At 59.4% G+C, this 18,896-nt stretch overlaps 1 protein-coding gene across 1 annotated transcript in view; it reads left to right on the top strand.

Annotated features, from left to right (window-relative positions):
• SLC10A7 (solute carrier family 10 member 7) overlaps nt 1-18,896 on the top strand; it is a 37,986-nt gene that overhangs the window by 3,447 nt on the left and 15,643 nt on the right. Inside the window, exons 5-6 of the mRNA XM_078623459.1 lie at nt 1,012-1,050; nt 10,089-10,124. Coding sequence (XP_078479585.1) covers nt 1,012-1,050; nt 10,089-10,124 — 75 coding nt within the window. The remainder of the gene's footprint in view (nt 1-1,011; nt 1,051-10,088; nt 10,125-18,896) is intronic.

Genomic DNA, 18,896 nt, shown 5'->3' with positions numbered 1-18,896 from the left:
GCTGGCAGAGCGAAACTCTGCCGGTGACGTTCTGCGGCTGCCCGGGGCCCGGTGCCGGGGAGCACCATCCATCAGTGTCGGGGCCCACGCGGGGCGGCACGCGCTTAATCCCCTCGCCCGCCACGCTCCCGCGCTCCCCGCCACGCGAACTTAACCCCGCGTGGCGGCGCGCGAGCAGTCCGCCCGGGGTCAGCGACGACGAGGCCGCTCCGAGCCGGCGCCGCGTGGCGCCCGCGAGCGGCTGGCGGAGGTGGCGGGGAGCACGACGCGAACGTTGGCGGGTCGCCGCGTTCGCGATCGCCGGCGGAGAGAGGGTTAATGCGTTTGGGAGCGCGCGTCGCGCCCGCTCCCCGCTAATTGCCGCTGACGCCCTGCAAATTACGGCGCGCAAACGGCCACCGGCACTCGGCCGCCCGTGCAATGCGAGCGAGTGTGAAGGCGCCCGCACACCCGTGTCCGATCCCTTCACCCACCGCCGCCCACGACGATTGGCAGCCGCGAGCGATGGAGCCGGCGGCCAGGGTGGTCCGAATCGAGGGGTTCGGTCCCAGTGCGGGCACCTGTGTTGGAGTTTGTATGCTCTCCCTCTCCCCCCGTCCTGCACGCGTTTCCTCCGGGTTCTCGGGTTTCTTCCCATAGCTAAACAAATACAAGCCCACGCAGTGTAACCGGTATCCCAGTACCAACACATCACCTGGCAATCACTGATTTGGGATCACGCAGCAGCACCAGCAGCAGCAACACCGCCCCTCCAGCGAAAACTTGGCAGGGCCCTCCCGAAAAAGACTCTGTCCTGTCATAAGCATAATAATATAAATAATAGCTGCTCAGACCGTGTGGGGCCCTGGTCATGGTTTGACCCTTAAGAGTACTCCCTGATGGCTCGGGCCGAGCTTGGTGCCACCGTCGAAGGTCAGAGGTTGCCGTGGGGGTGCGAGGTGCCCGCTAGCGAGCGGTGCGTGTTGATGGCCTCGCTGCCCGTGCTCATTCCCCCGCTCCTTCTCTCCGCAGGCTGCGGCGATTTTCAACTCGGCGTTTGGGAGTTTCCTGGTGAGAGAAGCGTGCGCACACATGGGCATTCATCCGTCATCGGCCACACACTCTCTGCAAACACAAAGACGACGATACCCCGTATAGCCTTAACAGTCTATTGGGGCAAGTGCTATTAGTGGGCGCCTATGCAGGCTGGCATGGCACACGAGGGGGTGGGTGGCCAACACCACGTCCGGCCGCCTTTGTCTCCCCAGTGGCGACGTTTACACATCGCACCAAGTACTCATTTTAGGCGGAGTCGACCTAGGGGAGGCCCAGGACTGGTTCAGATAATCGTCACTGGTGTTGGCCGTGAGCGGGAATCGAACCCGGGTCGCTAGGTTCATAACCGCAGCGCGCTAACCGCTACACCACCGTTCCCCACACACAGGAACACACGCACTCGGTTAGACTCCCACAGAATCGCACGAGCGTTACTTCCACCTCGCTCTCTGCCGCCCCCCCACGATAGTTGGGGGGGGGGGGGGTTGTCGTGAAACCCCTGCGAGGCCCGACAAGGGGGGCGGGGTGCTGGTGGGAAGAGACCAACTCGGATCCCATTACCGCGCCCCCCCCCCCCAATCCCCGTGCCCCTTGCCCCCCCTCGCCGTGTAATTGCGTTAAGCTGCTTTTACCCGCGGCGCCGCGCCAGGGTTCAGCCCCCGCTCGCCGCGGGCCCCCCGCGCCGCCGCATTAGTCACGAGCGTCTGCGAGGGCGAGCGCTCGGGCCGGCTGAGTCACTGCTTCCCGCTGAGATGGGGGGGCCTCCCCGGGGGGGGCGGGGTGGGGGCACGTCGTGGGGGATTGGCGGCGTGTGGTAAGGATGGGGGGGGTGGGCAGGAGAAAGAGAGCGAGAGAGAGGCGCGCCGGCCCACGGCGAGCTGATATGAACGGCGATTCGAGAAAGATCGGTGATCCATCCGCAAACTCTGGCGAGCGGCTCTTACCTCGTAGCCACCGCCCTCCTGGGCTCTGTGTGTCCTGGACTGTGCCACGGGAGCACGGAGCTTCGTCCATGAGATTTGTTTACTTTGTGTAATTAACCATCGATGGACGTAACACATCGGAACCAAACCAATACGTGATTTGAAACGTGAACACCAGCCACGTGGCTCCCAATCCCCCAGCAGTAACGTGTGTGCGTTGTCTTGAAAAAAAACATCTGAAAGGTAAAGAGGTAGTGGGTTTGGAGGATCTGAGATTTCCGGCATTCATCCAGCAGCGGATTCACCTTGGCCGATGATGAAGGTGGCCGATGATGACGATTATTAAAATGGCAGAAGAATTAGAAGTGGGGGACGGTGGATGTGAAGTCGACATGGATTAAATCTCGGGGCTGCCTCCACGGGGACGCGGTTGGGCGCTCGGCGCGCATCCGTCGGGCGCTGTCGACGCGCCGCCTGCGAGCCACGTGGTCGGTCGTGCCGGGGGGGGGTGGGGGGGGGGGGTGAATCAATTATTCGCATATTATGCAAACGACGTGCGGATTATCGATGACCGTCAGGTTTAGGTGAACGGCGCGGACCGAGCTGTGGTCGCGAGACGGGACGCAGAACGCGGGGCGGGCGGGCGGGATGAGGGTGTGAAGTGGGGATGAATGAGAATAGATTGCCGATTGTGCGCGCGTGCGCGATCGCAACGGTGCGTGTGGAACCGGGACCCGCCGTGGGGCGGTGGTGCGATTGCTCCTCCTGCACGGCGTGGCGCGGCAGCGTCTTCCTCCGGCTGCGATCTCAAGCCTCGTCTCCCTCTCCACTCTCCCTTGCATCCCAATGCTCTCGTTAAGTTCAACTTGTGCCCATAAAACAATTGGATAACGGGCGAATGAATGAATGGGAGTGAATTGTTACGAGCCGAGTAGTCCGTGCGCCCAGATATTGCCCAAGTGAGTTTATGGCTCCATGACTAGATAGTAATAATATTTTAAATTCACGGTTCAGCCAAGCAACCGTCTTGCGCGTCACGTCACGGACTCACTGTGTCACGTGTGGTGGTTAGGTCCCTGTGACATCAGGGTGCCGTAACGACGCACTCGATTTCTAAGTCGTTGTTCTGATTCATGAAGCATCAGCCGAGGTTTTGCCTGGATGGTGCTTGCATGGGCGACCACCACCATTTCGTACATCAGGTGCTATAGGCTGCTGCTGCTGCGCAGCTTTGCGGTGGGCAGCAGAGGGCGGTGCGGCAAAACCCATCGCTCGACTGGCACCTCTGTGCTCCCCGCCTACACCATCCCACCGTGACCGGCGTGGCCAAGTATGGTCAATGTAACCTCCACGAGCTGGACGGCGTTCGGAGGCCCTCGCCCAGAAATGGGTTGGCAGAAGGGCCGTACGTGCCAAGCCTCGCCGCCGGAGGGACTGCGGCCTCCGCTCGCGTGTCCACGGGGAGCGGCCGAATGCTCTGTGGGCCGCGTCTCTCCCCGCGAGCAATCGACACGGAGACGCGGGAGGTGACGGGCTGAGAGTCGGCTCTGGCGTTGCGCTGTCGGAGCACCTCCCAGCGGCTGGTGCCGCCCGCTCAGCTGGGCTCGGGGGTAACGCGCAGGGCAGCGCTTGGGCTGCGAGACAAATGATCTGCTGATGCTGCTGCTGCTGCTGTTGGAAGTGGTACGCAAGCGCAGCAAAGAACTCGACACGTCCCATATCAAGAGCAACAACACCTCTGTGTGTGAGCTGAAACGTACGCGATAGGCGGCGTTTCGGACAATGGCCCTTTGTCATTGTACGATTGGTGAGTGTAGTTTTATGTGTCGTTCAGTTTGTGTGTTGGGTTGTCTGTGTGTGAGTGGTTCTGTATGTGGTGCTGGCCACCCACCGCCTCGTGTGCTGTGCCGGCCTTCATAGGTGCTCGCTAACAGAACCTGCCCCAACAGTCTGTTAAGGCTATAGTGGGATCTTTGTCTTTATAGATCTATGTGTGGTTTGCGTGCTTGTAGTTTTACATGATGTTCAGTTAATGTGTGTGTGTGTTTGTGTCTTTGTAGATCTTTGTGTAGTTTTGTGTGTGTGTGCAGCTATATGTGTGTGTGTTTAACTCGAGTTGTATGTATTAGGCTGTGTGTGTGCACGTGGTCCTGGCTGTGTAAAGCTGCGTGGCCAGGAGTGAGAACCATTCCCGGTTCACCTTGCGACAGGGATGTCCTCTGGCTCCTACACTATTTAACATCTTCATTGAGCATGTAGTTCAAGAAGCTTTTTATGGCTGTATCGGAGGAATTTCCATCCGGTGCAGACACAATAGAAGGTTGATCGATATCCAGCTCCTGTCACGGCATCGCTACCTATTGGTCAAACGTTATGTCTGCTGATTATCTGCTAATTGCTGCCTTGCCGCCACGTGACCAAGGAGATTCTGTTTGGCCGCCATTGGTTCGAGAAGAGATGGACTGATGTTGTACAGGAGGATGTGGAGCTGGGTGGACTTGCCGATGACTGGCACCAGCGGTGTTAAGATCGGCCCCTATGGAGGAGGCTCGTGAAGGACGCTACTGGGCAGTTGGAGGCAGTCGCCCTCCAACAACAACGGAGGGCAGAGGAGCGACGCTCACAACAACGAGCGGAGCGCCTGGCGGCTGAAATCCAGCAAGCTCGCACCGGTGGTGGCTCTGCCAGTATCTCTGTTAACCAATGGAACCTGGGTCTGTCGCATGACCTCCTGTCAGCAAACCTTCCACACTTCACATGGCCTCATAGTGCACCTAGCCTGGCACACGGGTGCTGCGTCGACGTGACCGCCACTCGGTGGCGAATGGCAGCTGTTGCGTGTGCGTCTGTGTGCTTCAGGTTTATACGTATTACGTTGTGTGTGTGTGTGTGCACGTGGTCGTGTGTATGCGCATGCAGTTCGATGTGTGTGTGTATATTCTATTATCTGTAGAAAGCGGGAGTACAGCGGTTAGTGCACTGCGCTACGAACCCAGCGGTCCGAGTTAGATTCCCGCTCGCAGCCAATATCGGTGACGAATATCTGCACCGGTCCTGAGCCCTCCCCTACGTCGACTCGCTCACGGCACTTGCCCCAACAGTCTATTAAAGACTGTGGGGGGGTTTGCGAGGGATCTTTGTTGTCCGTGCCGAGCCACGGGGTGGGGGAAGGGGGGGGGCCCGTAGACGCGTCGGCTCGTGTCGCCCGCCGCGTCCGTCTCGCTCGCAATTAAACGCGCTCCTGGGACTAACTCGATTGGGCCGCTCCGTGGCCGCGTTAACCGCGTTACGCGCACCCCGGTTAACCGCGTTACGCGCGCTCTAGATTAATGGCGCGGCCGCCGCAAACGATGTTTGTGTGGCGGCCCAGGCGCGAGCTCCGGCCTTCGTGCCGCCGCCGCCGCCACCGTAGTCGAGCAACGTCGCCGATTGTTACCCTCAAGCGGGGACGTTGTTGTTGTTGTTTGTGTTTCGGTAACAAAGTGCGGCGTGATTGCATTACGCGCGAGTGCGTGTGCGAGTGCGTGTGTCAGTGTGTGGTGGGGAGCGGTAGTGTAGCGGTTAGCGTGCTGCGCTGCGAACCCGGCGACCCGAGTTCGATTCCCGCTCACGGCCAACACCGGTGGCGATTATCTGAACCGGTCGTGGGCCTCCCCTAGGTCGACTCAGCCTCAAATGAGTACCTGGTGCGGTGTATAAACATCGCCACTGGGGAGACAAAGGCGGTCGGGCGTGGTGCTGGCCACCCACCCCCTCGTGAACCGTTCCGGCCTTCATAGGTGCTCGCTAACAGCACTTGCCCCTACAGTCTGTTAAGGCTATATGGGGGATCTTTGTCTTTGTCAGTGTGTGAGTGCGTGTATGTGTGTTTGGAAATGATTATTCAACATCGCCTTGCCAGGCACACTTAGAGAATGCTTCTGGAGCACCAATGCGGTTCCATCCCTGGGTTTGACCAGCAGGCTGATTAGTGCGAGGAGCTCACAGGCTCGTGAAGGACGCTGCTGCTACTGGGCCAGTTGGAGGCAGTCGCCCTCCACCAAAAACGGAGGGCAGAGGAGCGACGTTCACAACAACGAGCGGAGCGCCGGGTGGCTAAAGCGCAGCAAGTTGGCACAGTAGGGGGCACAGGTGGTGCATCAACCTGTCATCTTATTCAGGCAACCCATGGCACCTGCTGAGTCTGTCCCGTAACCTCCTGTCAGCGAGCCTTCGACACTTCACCTGGCCTCACAGTGCACCTAGCATGGCCCAAGCACCATGATGACGTCACCGCCAGTTCGTGGTGAACAGCGGTTGTTGTCTTATATGGCATTCGTGAGTGATTGTGGTGCTGGCCACTCACCAGCAGCGTTTGGCACAAGAGCCTGTGCAGGCTACATGTGGCATCTTTGTGTGAGTGAATAAGTGTGTGTGTGTGAGAGTGCAAAGAGTGTTCGAGTATGTAAGCGAGATCGCTTCTGTGTGTGAGCGTCTTTGAGTGTGTGTGGGTAAGTGTCTGAGTCTTTTAAGTACGTGAGAGTCTTGTGTGTGCGGGCCCGTATGAGAGTGTGTACGTGAATGTAAGCGTGTGTGTGTATGTGCATTAGGCTGCGTTGGAGGCATTCGCCCTCCAGCAGCAGTGGAGGGCACAGGAGCGACGCTCACAACAGCAAGCGCCGCGCCGGGCGCCTGAAACGCAGAAATTTGGCAAAGTGGGGAGCAAAGGTGGTGCATCTGACGGTCATTTCAGTTAACCCATGGCACCTGAGTCTGTCCCGTGACCTCCCAGCAAGCCTTTGACACTTCACGTCGCCTCAAAGTCCACCTAGCCTGGCACAAGTGCAGTGGTGACGTCACCGCCACTTGGCGAATGGCGGGTGTTGTTCGTGTTATATATGTCTGTTGTCTGTATATGTGTCTGTATGTACGTCTCTGTATGTGTGTGCACGCGTGTGACACGTCTGTACGTACGTCTCTGTGTCTCGGTGTGCGTCTGTGTGCCTCTGTGTGCGTGCGTGTGCCTGTACGTAGGTCTCTGTGTGTCTCGGTGTGCGTGTGCCTATGTGTCGGTACGTACGTCTGTGTGTCTCGGTGTGCGTGCGTGTGCCTGTGTGTCTGTACGTACGTCTCTGTGTGTCTCGGTGTGCGTGCGTGTGCCTGCGTGTGCCTGCGTGTGCCTGTGTGTGCCTGTGTGTCTGTGTGTCTGTGCGTACGTCTCGGTGTGTCTCGGTGTGCGCGCGTGTGACATGTCTGTACGTACATCTCTGTGTGTCTCTGCGTGCGTGTGCCTGTGTGTCTGTACGTACGTCTCTGTGTGTCTCTGCGTGCGTGTGCCTGTGTGTCTGTACGTACGTCTCTGTGTGTCTGTACGTACGTCTCTGTGTGTCTCGGTGTGTGTGTGTGTGTGCGTGCGTGCGTGCGTGCGTGCGCCTGTGTGCCTGTACGTAGGTCTCTGTGTGTCTCGGTGTGCGTGCGTGTGCCTGTGTGTCTGTACGTACGTCTCGGTGTGTCTCTGCGTGTGTGTGCCTGTGTGTCTGTACGTACGTCTCGGTGTGTCTCGGTGTGCGTGTGTGTGCCTGTGTGTCTGTACGTACGTCTCGGTGTGTCTCTGCGTGCGTGTGCCTGTGTGTCTGTACGTACGTCTCGGTGTGTCTCTGCGTGCGTGTGCCTGTGTGTCTGTACGTACGTCTCTGTGTGTCTCTGCGTGCGTGTGCCTGTGTGTCTGTACGTACGTCTCGGTGTGTCTCGGTGTGCGTGCGTGTGCCTGTGTGTCTGTACGTAGGTCTCTGTGTGTCTCTGCGTGCGTGTGCCTGTGTGTCTGTACGTACGTCTCTGTGTGTCTCTGCGTGCGTGTGCCTGTGTGTCTGTACGTACGTCTCGGTGTGTCTCTGCGTGCGTGTGCCTGTGTGTCTGTACGTACGTCTCTGTGTGTCTCTGCGTGTGTGTGCCTGTGTGTCTGTACGTACGTCTCGGTGTGTCTCGGTGTGCGTGCGTGTGCCTGTGTGTCTGTACGTACGTCTCGGTGTGTCTCTGCGTGCGTGTGCCTGTGTGTCTGTACGTACGTCTCTGTGAGTCTCTGCGTGCGTGTGGGTCCGGATCGCCTCGGCTCCCCCCGTGCTGCCCATGTCCATCCCGGCCCTCGCGGGGCTGGTAATGGAGACGGCTCGCGTGGGCACTGCCCAATTAAATATTAACGAGCTACAGAGCGGAGCTTAGTCACACGCGCCGCCGCCAGGCACCACGGCGAGCGCCTGGGCGCCAGAGCCTGGCCGGGCACGCCGACCCGAATCGGCCACCGCGGGTCGGTGGAGTCACTCGCCCCCCGGGGCCTCTTCATTCACGCAGCTACCCACGGACTCCGCTCCGAACCCACAAGCTCCGTGCATCACTCACAGGGGTCCTCTTCACACACACACACAGGGGTCCTCTTCACACACACACACACGGGGGTCCTCTTCACACACACACACACAGGGGTCCTCTTCACACACACACACAGGGGTCCTCTTCACACACAGGGGTCCTCTTCACACACACACACACACACACGGGGGTCCTCTTCATACACACACACACACACGGGGGTCCTCTTCACACACACACACAGGGGTCCTCTTCACACACAGGGGTCCTCTTCACACACACACACACACACACGGGGGTCCTCTTCATACACACACACACACACAGGGGTCCTCTTCACACACAGGGGTCCTCTTCACACACACACGGGTCCTCTTCACACACACACACAGGGGTCCTCTTCACACACAGGGGTCCTCTTCACACACACACACACGGGTCCTCTTCACACACACACACAGGGGTCCTCTTCACACACACACACACAGGGGTCCTCTTCACACACAGGGGTCCTCTTCACACACACACACAGGGGTCCTCTTTACGCACACACTCACGGGGGTCCTCTTCACACACACACACGGGGTCCTCTTCACACACACACACACAGGGGTCCTCTTCACACACACACACACAGGGGTCCTCTTCACACACACACTCACAGGGGTCCTCTTCACACACACACACGGGGTCCTCTTCACACACAGGGGTCCTCTTTACACACACACACACACGGGGGTCCTCTTCACACACACACGGGGGTCCTCTTCACACACACACTCACAGGGGTCCTCTTCACACACACACACACACACACGAGTTCCTTCTTCACCGCCGGGGGTCCCTCGCCCGCAGGTTTTCCCCGGGGTCGCCCACGGGGGGGCGACTTCCGCGCCGCTGGGGGCCGTTCCCTCGCCTCTTTCCGCGAGCTGCCTCTTCACGGCGCGTCGCCGCAAAACGCAGAACCGGATTCAAACCCGAGCCACCTGACATCGCGGACGCGCGTGGTGCCCGGTGCTTGCCGTAGGCCGCGCGCATCCCGTATCGGCTCGCGAACCGATGAGCGGAAGCCACCGCAGCGCGGCTCCCCGCTCCTCGCTCGCTCCCCCGCTCCTCACTCGCTCCCCCGCTCCTCGCTCGCTCCCACGCTCCTCGCTCGCTCCCCCGCGCCCCCCGCTCCTCGCTCGCTCCCACGCGCCGCCCCCCGTGCCCTCCGCTCCCCCGCGCGCCCCGCGCCCCCCGCCCCCCGTGACCGCTTGGCGCTCCGCGAACCCGCGGGCCGACCCCTCGTCCTGGAGGCGAGAGAGGTCGCTCCCGAGTGAGGTGCTCACGGGAACCGCGAGGATGACGAGGAGCTAGCTGAATGGGATGGTGAGGAGCTCCCGGCGGGGTGGTGAGGCGTTCGCGGAACGGGAAGTGTGGAGCGGGGAGCTTGGGGAGCTTTGGGCAGATTCGGCCGACGGCCCCCGGGCACGTGTGTAATTGAGTGTGAACGTAGCCACGAGCGTCGCTGGCGGCTGCCCCCCGGGTCACCCTCGCTTTGTGATAGCCCAGCAGCAGCAGCGGCGGCGGCGGCAGCGGCGGGGGCGGGGGCGGTAGTGTTTCCCGGGTAGAGTGGGAGCAGCCGGTGCGGTGAGTTCCGTTGGCGTGCATCACCTTCCTCCGCACCCCTCCCCGTGGCACTGCTTAGCCCCTGCCCCGGTTGCCGTCTCGCGATCTGCTCCGTTGGGTGCGGGGCGGAGGGGTTGGGACCCCCGACTCATGGCGTGCGCTCTCTTCTTGCAGGGCATCGTGGTGACGCCCATGCTGCTGCTGATGTTTGTGAGTAACGGCAACTCGCAGCGCGAGCATCACCACCTGCACCACCAGTGTAACCACCATAATCACCACCTGCACCACCAGCGTAACCACCCTAATCACCACCTGCACCACCAGTGTAACCACCCTAATCACCACCTGCCCCACCAGCGTAACCACCCTAATCACCACCTGCACCACCAGCGTAACCACCCTAATCACCACCTGCCCCACCAGCGTAACCACCCTAATCACCACCTGCACCACCAGCGTAACCACCCTAATCACCACCTGCCCCACCAGCGTAACCGCCCTAATCACCACCTGCACCACCAGCGTAACCACCCTAATCACCACCTGCACCACCAGCGTAACCACCCTAATCACCACCTGCACCACCAGCGTAACCACCCTAATCACCACCTGCCCCACCAGCGTAACCGCCCTAATCACCACCTGCACCACCAGTGTAACCACCCTAATCACCACCTGCACCACCAGCGTAACCACCCTAATCACCACCTGCACCACCAGTGTAACCACCCTAATCACCACCTGCCCCACCAGCGTAACCGCCCTAATCACCACCTGCCCCACCAGTGTAACCGCCCTAATCACCACCTGCACCACCAGTGTAACCGCCCTAATCACCACCTGCCCCACCAGTGTAACCGCCCTAATCACCACCTGCCCCACCAGTGTAACCGCCCTAATCACCACCTGCCCCACCAGTGTAACCGCCCTAATCACCACCTGCCCCACCAGTGTAACCGCCCTAATCACCACCTGCACCACCAGTGTAACCGCCCTAATCACCACCTGCCCCACCAGCGTAACCGCCCTAATCACCACCTGCCCCACCAGTGTAACCGCCCTAATCACCACCTGCCCCACCAGTGTAACCGCCCTAATCACCACCTGCCCCACCAGTGTAACCGCCCTAATCACCACCTGCACCACCAGTGTAACCGCCCTAATCACCACCTGCCCCACCAGTGTAACCGCCCTAATCACCACCTGCCCCACCAGTGTAACCGCCCTAATCACCACCTGCCCCACCAGTGTAACCACCCTAATCACCACCTGCCCCACCAGTGTAACCGCCCTAATCACCACCTGCACCACCAGTGTAACCGCCCTAATCACCACCTGCCCCACCAGTGTAACCGCCCTAATCACCACCTGCACCACCAGTGTAACCGCCCTAATCACCACCTGCCCCACCAGTGTAACCGCCCTAATCACCACCTGCCCCACCAGTGTAACCGCCCTAATCACCACCTGCCCCACCAGTGTAACCGCCCTAATCACCACCTGCCCCACCAGTGTAACCGCCCTAATCACCACCTGCCCCACCAGCGTAACCACCCTAATCACCACCTGCCCCACCAGTGTAACCACCCTAATCACCACCTGCACCACCAGTGTAACCACCATAATCACCACCTGCCCCACCAGCGTAACCGCCCTAATCACCACCTGCACCACCAGTGTAACCACCCTAATCACCACCTGCACCACCAGCGTAACCACCCTAATCACCACCTGCACCACCAGTGTAACCACCCTAATCACCACCTGCCCCACCAGCGTAACCGCCCTAATCACCACCTGCCCCACCAGTGTAACCGCCCTAATCACCACCTGCACCACCAGCGTAACCACCCTAATCACCACCTGCACCACCAGTGTAACCGCCCTAATCACCACCTGCACCACCAGTGTAACCACCATAATCACCACCTGCCCCACCAGTGTAACCACCATAATCACCACCTGCACCACCAGTGTAACCACCATAATCACCACCTGCACCACCAGTGTAACCACCATAATCACCACCTGCCCCACCAGCGTAACCGCCCTAATCACCACCTGCACCACCAGTGTAACCACCCTAATCACCACCTGCACCACCAGCGTAACCACCCTAATCACCACCTGCACCACCAGTGTAACCACCCTAATCACCACCTGCCCCACCAGCGTAACCGCCCTAATCACCACCTGCCCCACCAGTGTAACCGCCCTAATCACCACCTGCACCACCAGCGTAACCACCCTAATCACCACCTGCACCACCAGCGTAACCACCCTAATCACCACCTGCCCCACCAGTGTAACCGCCCTAATCACCACCTGCCCCACCAGTGTAACCGCCCTAATCACCACCTGCCCCACCAGCGTAACCGCCCTAATCACCACCTGCCCCACCAGCGTAACCACCCTAATCACCACCTGCACCACCAGCGTAACCACCCTAATCACCACCTGCCCCACCAGTGTAACCACCCTAATCACCACCTGCACCACCAGCGTAACCACCCTAATCACCACCTGCCCCACCAGCGTAACCACCCTAATCACCACCTGCACCACCAGCGTAACCACCCTAATCACCACCTGCCCCACCAGTGTAACCGCCCTAATCACCACCTGCCCCACCAGTGTAACCGCCCTAATCACCACCTGCCCCACCAGTGTAACCGCCCTAATCACCACCTGCCCCACCAGTGTAACCGCCCTAATCACCACCTGCCCCACCAGCGTAACCGCCCTAATCACCACCTGCCCCACCAGCGTAACCACCCTAATCACCACCTGCCCCACCAGCGTAACCGCCCTAATCACCACCTGCCCCACCAGTGTAACCGCCCTAATCACCACCTGCCCCACCAGTGTAACCACCCTAATCACCACCTGCCCCACCAGCGTAACCACCCTAATCACCACCTGCACCACCAGCGTAACCACCCTAATCACCACCTGCCCCACCAGTGTAACCGCCCTAATCACCACCTGCACCACCAGCGTAACCACCCTAATCACCACCTGCCCCACCAGTGTAACCACCCTAATCACCACCTGCCCCACCAGTGTAACCACCCTAATCACCACCTGCACCACCAGCGTAACCACCCTAATCACCACCTGCACCACCAGCGTAACCACCCTAATCACCACCTGCCCCACCTGCCCCACCAGCGTAACCACCCTAATCACCACCTGCCCCACCTGCCCCACCAGCGTAACCACCCTAATCACCACCTGCACCACCTGCCCCACCAGCGTAACCACCCTAATCACCACCTGCCCCACCAGTGTAACCACCCTAATCACCACCTGCACCACCAGTGTAACCACCCTAATCACCACCTGCACCACCTGCCCCACCAGCGTAACCACCCTAATCACCACCTGCCCCACCAGTGTAACCACCCTAATCACCACCTGCCCCACCAGTGTAACCACCCTAATCACCACCTGCACCACCTGCCCCACCAGCGTAACCACCCTAATCACCACCTGCCCCACCAGCGTAACCACCCTAATCACCACCTGCCCCACCTGCCCCACCAGCGTAACCACCCTAATCACCACCTGCCCCACCAGTGTAACCACCCTAATCACCACCTGCCCCACCAGTGTAACCACCCTAATCACCACCTGCACCACCTGCCCCACCAGTGTAACCACCCTAATCACCACCTGCCCCACCAGCGTAACCACCCTAATCACCACCTGCACCACCTGCCCCACCAGCGTAACCACCCTAATCACCACCTGCCCCACCAGTGTAACCACCCTAATCACCACCTGCCCCACCAGCGTAACCACCCTAATCACCACCTGCACCACCTGCCCCACCAGCGTAACCACCCTAATCACCACCTGCCCCACCAGTGTAACCACCCTAATCACCACCTGCCCCACCAGCGTAACCACCCTAATCACCACCTGCCCCACCAGCGTAACCACCCTAATCACCACCTGCACCACCAGTGTAACCACCCTAATCACCACCTGCCCCACCAGCGTAACCACCCTAATCACCACCTGCCCCACCAGCGTAACCACCCTAATCTCCACCTGCACCACCTGCACCACCAGTGTAACCACCCTAATCACCACTTGCACCACCAGTGTAACCACCCTAATCACCACTTGCACCACCAGCGTAACCACCCTAATCACCACCTGCACCACCAGTGTAACCACCCTAATCACCACCTGCACCACCAGTGTAACCACCCTAATCACCACCTGCACCACCAGCGTAACCACCCTAATCACCACTTGCACCACCAGTGTAACCACCCTAATCACCACCTGCACCACCAGTGTAACCACCCTAATCACCACCTGCCCCACCAGCGTAACCACCCTAATCACCACCTGCACCACCAGTGTAACCACCCTAATCACCACCTGCACCACCAGTGTAACCACCCTAATCACCACTTGCACCACCAGTGTAACCACCCTAATCACCACCTGCCCCACCAGCGTAACCACCCTAATCACCACCTGCACCACCTGCCCCACCAGCGTAACCACCCTAATCACCACCTGCACCACCTGCCCCACCAGTGTAACCACCCTAATCACCACCTGCCCCACCAGCGTAACCACCCTAATCACCACCTGCACCACCTGCCCCACCAGTGTAACCGCCCTAATCACCACCTGCCCCACCAGCGTAACCACCCTAATCACCACCTGCCCCACCAGCGTAACCACCCTAATCACCACCTGCCCCACCAGTGTAACCACCCTAATCACCACCTGCCCCACCAGCGTAACCACCCTAATCACCACCTGCCCCACCAGCGTAACCACCCTAATCACCACCTGCCCCACCAGCGTAACCACCCTAATCACCACCTGCCCCACCAGTGTAACCGCCCTAATCACCACCTGCCCCACCAGCGTAACCACCCTAATCACCACCTGCCCCACCAGCGTAACCACCCTAATCACCACCTGCCCCACCAGTGTAACCGCCCTAATCACCACCTGCCCCACCAGTGTAACCACCCTAATCACCACCTGCCCCACCAGCGTAACCACCCTAATCACCACCTGCCCCACCAGTGTAACCGCCCTAATCACCACCTGCCCCACCAGTGTAACCACCCTAATCACCACCTGCCCCACCAGTGTAACCACCCTAATCACCACCTGCCCCACCAGCGTAACCACCCTAATCACCACCTGCACCACCAGTGTAACCACCCTAATCACCACCTGCCCCACCAGCGTAACCACCCTAATCACCACCTGCCCCACCAGCGTAACCACCCTAATCACCACCTGCCCCACCAGCGTAACCACCCTAATCACCACCTGCACCACCAGTGTAACCACCCTAATCACCACCTGCCCCACCAGCGTAACCACCCTAATCACCACCTGCCCCACCAGCGTAACCACCCTAATCACCACCTGCACCACCAGTGTAACCACCCTAATCACCACCTGCCCCACCAGTGTAACCACCCTAATCACCACCTGCACCACCAGTGTAACCACCCTAATCACCACCTGCCCCACCAGCGTAACCACCCTAATCACCACCTGCCCCACCAGTGTAACCACCCTAATCACCACCTGCCCCACCAGCGTAACCACCCTAATCACCACCTGCCCCACCAGTGTAACCACCCTAATCACCACCTGCCCCACCAGTGTAACCACCCTAATCACCACCTGCCCCACCAGCGTAACCACCCTAATCACCACCTGCACCACCAGTGTAACCACCCTAATCACCACCTGCCCCACCAGTGTAACCACCCTAATCACCACCTGCCCCACCAGTGTAACCACCGTAATCACCACCTGCCCCACCAGCGTAACCACCCTAATCACCACCTGCACCACCAGCGTAACCACCCTAATCACCACCTGCACCACCAGTGTAACCACCCTAATCACCACCTGCCCCACCAGCGTAACCACCCTAATCACCACCTGCACCACCAGTGTAACCACCCTAATCACCACCTGCCCCACCAGTGTAACCACCCTAATCACCACCTGCCCCACCAGTGTAACCACCCTAATCACCACCTGCACCACCAGTGTAACCACCCTAATCACCACCTGCACCACCAGTGTAACCACCCTAATCACCACCTGCCCCACCAGTGTAACCACCCTAATCACCACCTGCACCACCAGTGTAACCACCCTAATCACCACCTGCACCACCAGTGTAACCACCCTAATCACCACCTGCACCACCAGCGTAACCACCCTAATCACCACCTGCCCCACCAGCGTAACCACCCTAATCACCACCTGCCCCACCAGTGTAACCACCCTAATCACCACCTGCCCCACCAGCGTAACCACCCTAATCACCACCTGCACCACCAGCGTAACCACCCTAATCACCACCTGCCCCACCTGCCCCACCAGCGTAACCACCCTAATCACCACCTGCCCCACCTGCCCCACCAGCGTAACCACCCTAATCACCACCTGCCCCACCAGCGTAACCACCCTAATCACCACCTGCACCACCTGCCCCACCAGTGTAACCACCCTAATCACCACCTGCCCCACCAGTGTAACCACCCTAATCACCACCTGCACCACCAGTGTAACCACCCTAATCACCACCTGCCCCACCAGTGTAACCACCCTAATCACCACCTGCACCACCTGCCCCACCAGCGTAACCACCCTAATCACCACCTGCCCCACCAGCGTAACCACCCTAATCACCACCTGCACCACCTGCCCCACCAGCGTAACCACCCTAATCACCACCTGCCCCACCAGCGTAACCACCCTAATCACCACCTGCACCACCTGCCCCACCAGCGTAACCACCCTAATCACCACCTGCACCACCAGCGTAACCACCCTAATCACCACCTGCACCACCTGCCCCACCAGCGTAACCACCCTAATCACCACCTGCCCCACCAGCGTAACCACCCTAATCACCACCTGCACCACCTGCCCCACCAGCGTAACCACCCTAATCACCACCTGCCCCACCAGTGTAACCACCCTAATCACCACCTGCCCCACCAGCGTAACCACCCTAATCACCACCTGCCCCACCAGCGTAACCACCCTAATCACCACCTGCACCACCTGCCCCACCAGCGTAACCACCCTAATCACCACCTGCCCCACCAGTGTAACCACCCTAATCACCACCTGCCCCACCAGCGTAACCAACCTAATCACCACCTGCCCCACCAGTGTAACCACCCTAATCACCACCTGCACCACCAGCGTAACCCCCACCTGCACCACCAATGTAACCACCCTAATCACCACCTGCCCCACCAGCGTAACCACCCTAATCACCACCTGCACCACCAGCGTAACCAACCTAATCACCACCTGCCCCACCAGTGTAACCACCCTAATCACCACCTGCACCACCAGCGTAACCCCCACCTGCACCACCAATGTAACCACCCTAATCACCACCTGCCCCACCAGTGTAACCACCCTAATCACCACCTGCCCCACCAGCGTAACCCCCACCTGCACCACCAGTGTAACCACCCTAATCACCACCTGCCCCACCAGCGTAACCACCCTAATCACCACCTGCCCCACCAGCGTAACCAACCTAATCACCACCTGCCCCACCAGTGTAACCACCCTAATCACCACCTGCACCACCAGCGTAACCCCCACCTGCACCACCAATGTAACCACCCTAATCACCACCTGCCCCACCAGCGTAACCACCCTAATCACCACCTGCCCCACCAGCGTAACCCCCACCTGCACCACCAATGTAACCACCCTAATCACCACCTGCACCACCAGTGTAACCACCCTAATCACCACCTGCCCCACCAGCGTAACCCCCACCTGCACCACCAGTGTAACCACCCTAATCACCACCTGCCCCACCAGTGTAACCACCCTAATCACCACCTGCACCACCTGCCCCACCAGCGTAACCCCCACCTGCCCCACCAGTGTAACCACCCTAATCACCACCTGCACCACCAGTGTAACCACCATAATCACCACCTGCACCACCAGTGTAACCACCCTAATCACCACCTGCACCACCAATGTTACCACCATAATCACCACCTGCCCCACCAGCGTAACCCCCACCTGCCCCACCAGTGTAACCACCCTAATCACCACCTGCACCACCAGTGTAACCACCCTAATCACCACCTGCACCACCTGCCCCACCAGCGTAACCCCCACCTGCCCCACCAGTGTAACCACCCTAATCACCACCTGCACCACCAGTGTAACCACCCTAATCACCACCTGCCCCACCAGTGTAACCACCCTAATCACCACCTGCACCACCAATGTTACCACCATAATCACCACCTGCCCCACCAGTGTAACCACCCTAATCACCACCTGCACCACCAGCGTAACCACCCTAATCACCACCTGCACCACCAGCGTAACCACCCTAATCACCACCTGCACCACCAGCGTAACCACCCTAATCGCCAGCATCGCCAGAACCAGCTCCACTGGCAATGGCAGCAACGGGGCCACGGGCCGACTAACGCCACCACCGCCATCAGTAACGCCACCGCTGTGAGCACAGCCAACACAGCGCTATCAGCAGTAGCCCGCAGCGCGACCCCACCGTGTGCATTGATGGTGCGCGGTGTGTCTTGTGCTTTTGTGGTGTGTGCGAGCGTTGTTTGCTTGTTTGTGTGAGTCGTGTGTGTGTGTTTGGTTGTTTATATTCTCTGTGTGTATTTTATGTGCGATGTCTACAACATATGTGATGTGTGGTCACGTGTGTGTGTGCATCATTCGCGTGTTTTGTGTATGTGATGTGTGTGTGTGTGGCATTCCCATGTTGTTGTGCGTGAGGTGTGTGTGTATGTGATATATATACGTATGTATATGTAGTGTTCCCATGTTGTGTGTATGTGATGTGTGTACATGTGTGTGTGTAAGTGGGAAAAACACAGCAAGTACGGTCGGCACAGTAGGGCGCACAGGTGGTGTATCGGCCAGTCATCTCAGTCAGTCAACCCATGGCACCTG

This window comes from Lampetra planeri, unplaced genomic scaffold, assembly GCF_965212315.1.
Source record: "Lampetra planeri unplaced genomic scaffold, kcLamPlan1.2.h2 scaffold_260, whole genome shotgun sequence".
In the NCBI taxonomy this organism is placed as follows: domain Eukaryota; kingdom Metazoa; phylum Chordata; class Hyperoartia; order Petromyzontiformes; family Petromyzontidae; genus Lampetra; species Lampetra planeri.
The sequence above is the reverse complement of the archived record's forward strand: the minus strand, read 5'-3'. Positions and strand labels throughout refer to the sequence as shown.